Here is a 9,773-nt window from a genome sequence, read left to right on the forward strand (position 1 = left end):
CAGTCGGGTTCCTCCGACCTGCGGTCAGCTGCCTTATCGCAGGGACGTGTTTTACAGCACCGGCGTTTGCGGCCCGGGCTGGCGGAGTTCTCCGCCCTGCGGGAAGCGGAGAGCCCCGAGCGGGCGGGCGCGGCGGGGAGACCGTGCTACGGCAGGCCAGGCGGGGCCCGCATTGCGCCGGCGCCGCGCCTCGCCCCACAAGGCCCCGCGCGGCCGCGGCCTCCCCTCAGCGCGGCGGCTCCGCGGCCGGAGCGGCGGCCATGGCGCCTCCTGAGCGCGGCAGCAAGGTGAGCGGGCTCGACCCCGGCCCGGTGACCGGGCACGGCCGCGGCAGGGCCAGCCCGGGCCCTGTGGCGCTTCCCGGCTCCCCCGCGAGTCCGGGATCGCAGTGCGGCGGGCTCGGAGCGCTGTCGCGGGCGGGGATCGGCGGTGCTCCCCGGGAGGACGCTGTGTGTTCTCTCCGTGCGTCAGCTGCTCTTTCCGATTCAGTCGGTAAAATAATTACCTCTGCTCCAAGTTTTTCTTGGAAATCCTAATCTGTTAGCTAGGATCGTTAATTCTAACCCGGAACATCCATATTTAATTTTAAAAGGAGTTTTGTACAACGTGGAACTGCATGATTGATTTACAGAATTTAAAAAGAGAGTGGTGGCACTGGTTCTGAGCCAGTCCCTTGAAACTGGCGAGCTTTAGGCCTCCAGTTTCTGATAGCCAGTTAGGCAGAACTCGTGAAAAATTTTGAACTGTTCATGCTGTTGTGGATAGTCAGGCAACCGTTTGTGTTGATAAATTATGCTGTGACTTCTCTCCTACAGGGCTTTACAAAACAGTGATGCTTCCCAAACCATGGTCTTCTCAAGGCCGTGCAAAGGAACAGAGCTAGTTTTATTCATTTCTGAATTATGTCTATAGTAAATGTCCTTTTTGTTGTCTTTTTTTTTTTTTTTTCATTTTTTTATCTTGCGGGCCTTTCATTACTTACTGCATTTTAACCAGCTTCAGCCAGCATCTCTTGTTACAGCAAAACGGATCTTCAGAATAGGGGATAAAATCTGTCCCTATTAAGGTGTATTATTAGGACTGGTAGCTTCTGTGGATCCTATAAGAGCCTTGTACAGTACAGCTTTAAAATCCTTGGGATGGAAGAAGCTGAAGCCAAAAATCTGAGGCAAGGCAGCGTTTTATCTGGCCAAAGTGTGCTTTCTTCCCTTGGACAACTGGTTGGCAAGTGACTGAGGTCCCTAGTTATTCAACACCACCAGGATTAGACAGTAAAATCAGATGGACTAAAGAGAAGAAGAGAAAACCAAAAGAAACTCAGTTTCTGCAGAAATGAATTGGGTATTGGGGAATATTCCATAGCTGCTCTGTATCTGTTTATTACAACACAGGTTTCATCATTTAATGGGAGGGACTCCTGGGCTGGGCACAGCTCCCTCTGACAGTTTGTTTGCCTGCACTAATTTTCTACTTAATTATGTTGTTGTGGTTGTTCATGGGTGTGAACCTGCAGAGGGAGGTCTGTGTGTTTATCTTGGCTTCAGCTGCAAAGTGCATAGAAAGCTTGTAAATTCATCAGTAATGTTAATGCACAAAAGCTGCTGCTCCAAGCTGTGCATCTGCAGTTCTGTGTTACATGCAATCGCATTCTTGTTAATGAGTTTCCAAATCTGAAACCCTCTTTCTCATTCACTGAAAAAATCAGGGTTCATGACTGTGTTGTAAAGTTCTTGCCTAGATAGTTCAATAGAAGGATTTCTTTGCTGTTTTTGTAGGTGATGGAGCGTATTCATACATTAATTTTATAATATTTCAGGGTTTGATATGAGTAGTTTAGAATAAACTTTGTCTTTGCACGTGTTAGCCCAACAAATTTGCCTGTAGATTGTAACTTTTAACAGTTGCATACTGTTATGTCAATACTTGGAGGTCTGATGCTGTCCAGTAGTAAAGTGATTTACCTATTACGACCTGCAGATTTGATCTTGGGACTTAGATGTTGGGGTAGAAAATCCTCAAGAGGGTCTTTTCCTCTGGAAAAGCTGGACAGCCATTGAAAAGGCGTTACCAGTGTTTCCTGGTTTTCTCCAGTTTCCTTGAAACCTTCGTGTAGAATGCAGGAAGGAATAGGGACCCACAAGATATATAAACAATGTAGAGCTTGTCCTTTGTTTTCTGAAATTAAATAATCATTGCACGCTTTCTTCACTGCTGTTTAAGTGCAGCCTTGAACCTAACATCTGCAGTAATCATTCGGTATGACTTCTTATGGATTTTTTTTTCTAAAAACATAAAATTCAGGATGCAAACTCTGTGTCTTGGAATGCCCATGAGAGAAGCAGTATTTTGCACCTTTGTCTTTTGAGATGAATAGATAGAGAACAAGTTCTGGAGAAAAAAATTAAAGAAAGAAAAAGTAGTTTGAGTTGTGTTTTTTAAATAAGAGCAAATTGTAGAAGGTGATGGAGTCAGTCTAATGCAAACATAACAGAAATTCCTAATTCCTGAATTGCAGTGTAAATTCTGTTACTGAAATTGCATGAAACAAATGTGGTGTTGACTCTTTCTTTGTTCTGTTTCTTAGATCCAGTAACACCTTTTTCCTGCTTATAGAAGTTGCTAAGGTTTCTGTTGATTTGAGGACACTGCTGGTAAGTGCGCTGAAGCCATCTAATTAAGACAATACCTGTTTTGTTACTGTCTTCATGAGGGACCTGAAGCTATAATTACAATCATCAAGCCAGCAGTATTTGCAAGATGGGATAGGTCTCCCCTGATGGAAGGGATGGTGGGGAACGTGCCTATTTGCTGTAATCTACTACTGCAAATGAATTTACAGAAACAGCAGGTTTCTGAAAATGGTCAGTCATGTGTTTATTCCAGCTGGTTCATATACAGCTCTGTCTTGGAGTATGCCCTGTCTGCATGGAAGTTTTATCCAGGTAAAGGCAAGCTCTTTATGGAAGAGCAAAAGCATCACCTTGAGGAGAACAAAATTTGATGTAATATTAGATTTACCCTCGAAGTTCATTTGTTATAGTTCCATTTTCTTGCAAGTTGATTGTTTTGCCCTTACCGAAGCTAGGGTTAAGCATCATATTAAAATAATCATAATGGAAATACTTCTCTGGTCCCCCTACCTGGGGGCTATCCTGTTGATGACCTGCTGTCTGAAAAGTTTACTGCCATGGGAAGAGAAGCTTGCCTACACTCAGCTATCCTTAGCAACAATAAAATGCTGTCTTTTTGACAAATAAGGTAGTTTCTAGCATAAATGTGGTTGTCATTATTTCTTTCCAGAGTGCTTCTTTAGAATCTAGACTGTGATCAGCACTTAAATAAAAGTGTCCACATTACAGTGCAATTCTTTAGGGTTGGGTGGCATAAAATAATTGCCTAATGGTTTCTTAGGGAACAAACTGAACTTCATTTATTTGTCTATAAATCAATAGAATGCTGGCTAGTTGTATGGCTTGATAATGCTTTTAATGTGTTTCCAGTGTACATGGGAATTCCTCACCTGAAAACTGGAGCCCCCTGGTCATTGGATGTTTGCAGATATAAAAGGAGAGTGAGGGATCAGATCCAGCTGCCTTTTTGTTTGCAGCCATGTCTATAGCCTTTCTGTGATACAGATACTCAGTTACCTGTATGTGCATTAAGCAGAACTTCTGGTACTTAAGGCGTTGGTTTATGACTTCGGACATTTGACAGATATGCACAGTGCAGTATAATAATTTGGAAGAAATTTCAGGAGGAGTTTATAACTAAATGGTGCTCAGTAAGTGTCCGTTCATTTTTAGGTAGTATAATTCTTAGTGTCCAGCTTCAAGTACACTCTGGGGTAAATGCTCAGTGCCTGTTATGCATTAGGCTTCTTTGAAATATTTTGGTCATGCACAGAAGGGATAACTGATAACTTGAATTGAGTCTTTTTTTTTTTTTAAGTTTTTTTTGTTTTGTAAAGGCTCATCATTGAGACTGTTTCTCAGCATCTCAGTGGACAAGAGGCTATAGTAGATATGCAGACAGTGGTTATATTGAAAAGGAAGCAGTATTAACACTTGCTCTGGAGTGGAAGATGTGAAAGCTGTAGAGTCATCTGCTTTCTGCAGTTGTTTGTGTGTTGGACAGTTGATTCTGAAAGGCAGGAGTAGTGTGGCAGAACTGTTAGTTGCTGTTGAAAAATTCATAGTAAGTTACTCAACAGAGCCTCCGCCACTATCTCACAGCTCTTGTCAACAGTTTGGCCTATATAAAATGTGTATAGCTGCCTACATATGCGTTCCCTGCCAGTCTAATGATGTGGATTTTAAGCAACTCCCTTTTACTCATGCAGTAGCATGATAGGACTGAGCATGCACTCTGATACTGTATCTGGGCTAAAGACAGGGAGCTGCCAGTTGAGGACAGGTGAACTTAAATCATGGCTGTGTAGACTCACACATTCAAATGTGCTTCTTTTTCATCTTGAACACAGCAACTTCAAAAGTCGGGCAGCTGAGAAGTCATAAGTCTGTGAAACAACCTGACATTTCATTAAAGCATGAATTTAATGGTTTTTAAGACAGTGTTACTGCTCTCTTAAGCGTGTCAGACAAAGAAGGTGCCACGGAGTTAGTGCCTACTAGCTGTCGTGTAAGTTTATTAAAATCAAAAATCGACTGTGGTTAGTCCTGTGTACATGGTTTTCATTTATATTTTTCTTTCTAATCACAGGAAACAACCTCTGTGGGCAAATATGGGCTGCCGGGATGTTCATGCGGCGACCGTACTGGCCTTCCTCAGTGGAACAGCCTCAGTAGCTGGGCTCCTTGCAGCAGTTCTGCTTCCAAACTGGAGGCAGATGAGACTGTACACGTACAACAAGAATGAGAGGAATGTGACCGTTTACACTGGACTCTGGATTAAGTGTGCACGCTTTGATGGGAGCAGAGACTGTGTGATCTATGACCCACAGTGGTACACGGCTGTTGATCAGCTGGATTTGCGTGTTCTTCAGTTTGCTCTTCCTCTGAGTATGTTCACTGCTGTCTCAGCTCTGTTCCTCTGCATGATTGGCATGTGTAACACAGCCTTTGTATCGAGCGTGCCAAACGTCAAACTGGCCAAGTGCCTGGTAAACAGTGCAGGCTGCCACCTCGTGGCCGGCCTCTTGTTCCTGCTTGCCTGTGCCATTTGTCTCACTCCGTCCATCTGGGTAATTTTTTATAACAATTATCTGAACAGAAAATACGAGCCCATCTTCAGCTTTGACATCTCTGTATTTATTGCCATTGCCAGTGCTGGCGGTCTGTTTTTCACTTCCATCCTGCTGTTCCTGTGGTACTGTGCATGCAAAAGCCTCCCTTCTCCTTTCTGGCAGCCCCTGTATTCCCACGCCCCCAGCATGCACAGCTATGCCTCTCAGCCCTACTCCACACGTTCTCGCCTCTCTGCTGTAGAAATTGACATTCCTGTTGTGACACATTCATCTTAAGGAGACAAAGCCTTGGAAGCCAAGTTCTTGTGCTCGTTCAAGCCATGAAAATTGCAGGCTTGATTCTCTGTGCTGAACTGCACTGAGCATAATCCTTTGTAAGGTCAAGTTTCCCAAGGCACAAAGCCGTGGAGGCCTGATTTCAGCAAGTCTGTTGCTGTTCTGGTCTGTTAATTCTTGACCACCTTTCCTTTTTTTTTTTTCTTCTTATTTTTCTGACTCTGAGCTCACTACAGTCACAGTTGCTGCTAATGCTGGAACAGTACACTAACAATTGTTTGCATCCATCCTTTTGCTTGCTGATGTCAAAGGAGGTTTGAACATCTTTGAGATTTAATAAGCTATTCCTAGATTCCTATCTCATTGTAAGACCCTTGCACCCATGTATTGTCCAGATGCAGGCAATGGAACTGGGTGTAGGGGATTCACTGAGTTTCTTGTTCATCCAGACCCACATACTGTAATATGTGATGTCTGAAAAGGGTGTTTGGCAGACTGGTTCTGTTCTGTGCACTGTTCTTTGTTTTTTGCTGTACACACAAACAGATACCTGCTTTGGAACTTCTGTAACAGAATTAGTGCCAAATTACCCTTTATTTTCAAAGTAGCTGTCAGAAGGAATAAAACTGATTTAACTAAGAATGTTGTTCTGTGCTGTAATAGCATTTTGTGTATTACTGGAGGCTAGAAATCTTTTGTGAATTTTATTTCTAGTCTGTTTTTTACTAAGTTGGCAAATTCACAAGATGTATTTTGTGATTAAAACTAAAAACACTAGTATTTAAAAATTGTGATTAGAACCTTGGATGTTTTATTTGAAGGCCTTTTTAAAAATGGATTTTCAAGTATGATATAAAGTATTCAGTTCTGGAGAGAAATGTCACTCCGTACAAAAAGGGTTAGGAAAATCATGAAGAATTCTGAAAACTATGAAAGATCCTTTTGAAACACTGTATACAAGCTATAACAACATCTCTGGAAAAAGGAATTATCTCTCTGAAAAGGGACTTATAACCCTGGGGAGAGATTTTTTAAATCTAGATGGTTTTTTTAAGTGTATATACAAGGACCAATGAGCTTGTGTTTTTTTCAGAGTTGATCTTTTTGGTTGATGGACTTTTCATGCTGTAGCTTATTTCATTACTAAGACTTAATGTTTTCAGCCTGGTTCTTTAACCTTTTAAATTCAGCTATTTTAAAATGTAGTTATTTCCCCTGCTGCCACCTCATAAATGCAGAAAGTTTCCTATCCTATTTTCCGTAAGATGAGATTTTGAATAACTTTTGAGCTTCACTGTGTAGCTCTACAAGGATGAAGAGGGATTGTAAATTCCCAACCTGGGATGTCTTTAAATCACTTTTTTGCCTTCTATAATACAGAGCAGCAGATGAGCCCTAAGGATCCAAGCTCTTTAATATGGGCTTTGACATTACGTGAAAATTTCATGACAGTGAGTTGAAGAGTGCTATCTATAATTAAAGCAAGCATTCGATTCTCTCAGGTTTTGGTAAATTGAGATCTTATGTTTAAGATGTCATCCCAGTAAGGAAAACTGTTTTGATTAGTGGCATTCTGGAGCTTAGTGGATATTTGCATTTCGTTAACCCCAGAATATTTATTTTTTTTTTCCAAAAAAAGGTCAAATCAATTTCTTTAATTCCAGTTCTGAAGATTCATCCAACTTCCTGAAAACCATTTAGTTTCCTCCTCTAGCTGTTAGAAATAGAAACAAGTACTGTACTGGGCAAATATTGGTCTGTTAAAATTTGTGAAATAACAGTATGCAAAGAAAGATTGTGTTTTAGCTGGCAGATCTCAGACTTCAGTGGACTGAGGGAGGAAGCTGATCTCTATCGTAATTCCCAGCATAGTCAGTGAAATGACAGGCCTTTAACACAGTGCTTGATTTAACAGCAGACTTAAGGAGTTAACACTAGACAGTAAAGAGTACGTAAGGGGATATGCCTCAAAGGCCTAAACATGATACTCTCTTAGGTTTACAGGGTATGAGAGTATGAATATGAAGTATCTTTTTAAATCAGATCATGACTTGCATGGGATTAGAACATGTGTAATGACATGCAAGCCCTGAACTTTGCTTTACTGTTAGTCTGGTTGTCCAACACTGCTGGTTTAGCTGCCCATCTCCTTTAATGCCTTGTAAGGTCAAAGCAAAGGGGCCACTGGTTTGTGATTTAATGTCATCTTGCTTTTGCATCACTTCAGTGTCTTTTCTTCTTTGTGCCTTGCTTCAGTTATGAGTTGGCCAGTAAATGTTACAGTCAGCATCTGATACACTCTGAGCCTGAATTTGCAAAGCATTTTGATAATTTTTAAGAGTTGATGAATGTGTCTCTTGGTGACTCAAAAAGGAGCTGAATTTTCAGCATCTCCAGAACAAGAATGACAGCCTGGCAAACTGTTGCTTTCTACCAGAATATAAGTTTAGCCAGTGTTGTTTTCTGTGCACTTTAATAGCAGATGCCTCTGACAGCTCTTTTGTATTTTGACTTTGATTTTTATGTACAGAACTCTTAATTAGTATTTGCTGCTGCCTAAGCTGGTAACTTGTTGGTTTGAAAATTGTGTCTTTCCAAAAGCCAGAGATGAATTAGTTATGCAAAGTGGGGCTCCAGAAGATAATGGATTCCAGCATAGGTTTCAGTTAGCAAGAAGACTGTTGTATCATGTTCTATCACTGAAGCATAGCTGGTTTTCTTTCATCAGTGCTGTTAATATGTTTCTGATGGATCCTAAGTGAAATTACATGGGAGTGCTGTGCTGTATTTCCGTTGTTACAGAAAGACATGGCCAACCTGTGACACTTGAGCTGAGTGCCACTCCAGCATTTCTTTTTTGCTAAGGTTGCCATCGTGCCCAGCACCAGGGCTGGGGAGTGACAGGCCTCCCTGGATTGGGAGAGAGCACGTGTCCTGCAGGTATGTCTGCCAGGGAACAGCCTTTGGGGAGCAGTTAGCACCCCTGCCTCTGACCAGCTGCACCTTCCTGGGCACTGCTGTGCGCAGGACAAGCACTTGGGGTCTTGAACAGAAAGATTTTAATTTGTAGCTTGTGCAGTAAAGGTTGGGTGCTCTGGGATTACAGGAACCTGTCTTTTTTCAAGTAGTTCCTGTCCAACTTCTTTAAATTGTGTTAAATGTTGGTTCTTTTTATGTGAAACAAAAGATATGTATTTTTAATAAAAGACTCTCATACAGATGCCGTTTATTTGGATTCATTTTATTGAAAACAGTATCTACTAGAATATGAAAGACTTTACCTTTCAATATTGATCACCAGACTGTTTTAAACCTTAACAGGTTTAAAATGTGTATACTGCATTTTAGCTGCCTAATTTTATAGGACTCCTGCTTTGAGCAAAACAAAGTAATTTTTTTAAGCAGCACAAAGCTCCAAAACAGCCCTTCTGAAAAGGGGGGATAAGCCAAACTCCTGCCCTCCCATCTGCTGTGCAGGATGTAATGTCAGCTGGAGAATACGCTGCCTCCTGACCTGTGAAAGTCATTTGGGCATCCCAGGGACTTGTGGCACTCCAGAAAGATGGTGGTAGCTCTTGATGCTTCACTTCTGTGCTGCTCCTGGCTACTACAGGTCAGCAGGTTACAGTGACTCAGTACTGAGCTGTGGAATCCTCTGAATCCTTCCCCCTCAGGGACATCCCCCAGGGCATTGCCTTGGAAAGATACCATAGAGTTTTCCCCACCTAGGTGGACAGAAAGGACTTCCTCATGGGGTCTTGCACAACACCACATCCACCCCATTCCTTTCCCCGTATGTCCCAAATTCTCATAGTTTCTCCTTTCCCTGTTTCCTCACTGGTTGTGGTATCCCTGGTGGCTGGCCTGTTTTCCCTGTAGGCTGATGCCCTTTGCCCTGGCACTTCTGCTGCCCCCCTGCCCTCAGCCCACTGGCCACTGACCCCATACTTCACCTTGTGCACACCACATGGCTTGGTCTTTTGTCCCTGGTTTCCCTTTGGTGTGGTGGATGCAATAAACCTTGCTGGAGCTGGCCATACAAAAAAGGCCCTTCTGCCTCTCTTTGCTGAGCTAGCCGTGGTAAGTGGGGATGTGTGGACTTGAGTGCCTTGCCTGAATGCTTCCCCAGGCAGCTTTTCCACAGGAGATGCTTACTGGGGAATAGCTTTAGGTAGCAGCTACCATAACATCTAAACCCACATAGCTACACTGAGCCTTTCCCCATTGTTAAGGGGCAAAATACAAAATCCCTTTGAGTGTTAAAAATGCTGATTCCATAGTTCAAGTTCACAAA

At 42.5% G+C, this 9,773-nt stretch overlaps 1 protein-coding gene across 2 annotated transcripts; it reads left to right on the forward strand.

The window, feature by feature from the left end:
- The first annotated feature begins 191 nt into the window (after positions 1-191).
- Positions 192-8,697, forward strand: CLDN12 (claudin 12). Of its 2 annotated transcripts, none has more exons than XM_059842940.1 (3): positions 192-287; positions 2,585-2,651; positions 4,720-8,697. In XM_059842940.1, exon 3 carries the CDS (start codon positions 4,742-4,744, stop codon positions 5,477-5,479), a length of 738 nt encoding a protein of 245 aa, XP_059698923.1. In that variant the 5' UTR covers positions 192-287; positions 2,585-2,651; positions 4,720-4,741; the 3' UTR covers positions 5,480-8,697. The 2 variants fall into 2 exon arrangements, with proteins under 2 accessions (XP_059698923.1, XP_059698933.1); XM_059842950.1 differs by lacking the exon at positions 192-287 and adding an exon at positions 325-492.
- Positions 8,698-9,773: the final 1,076 nt, after the last annotated feature.

Source organism: Haemorhous mexicanus, chromosome 1, assembly GCF_027477595.1.
Source record: "Haemorhous mexicanus isolate bHaeMex1 chromosome 1, bHaeMex1.pri, whole genome shotgun sequence".
Lineage (NCBI taxonomy): Eukaryota > Metazoa > Chordata > Aves > Passeriformes > Fringillidae > Haemorhous > Haemorhous mexicanus.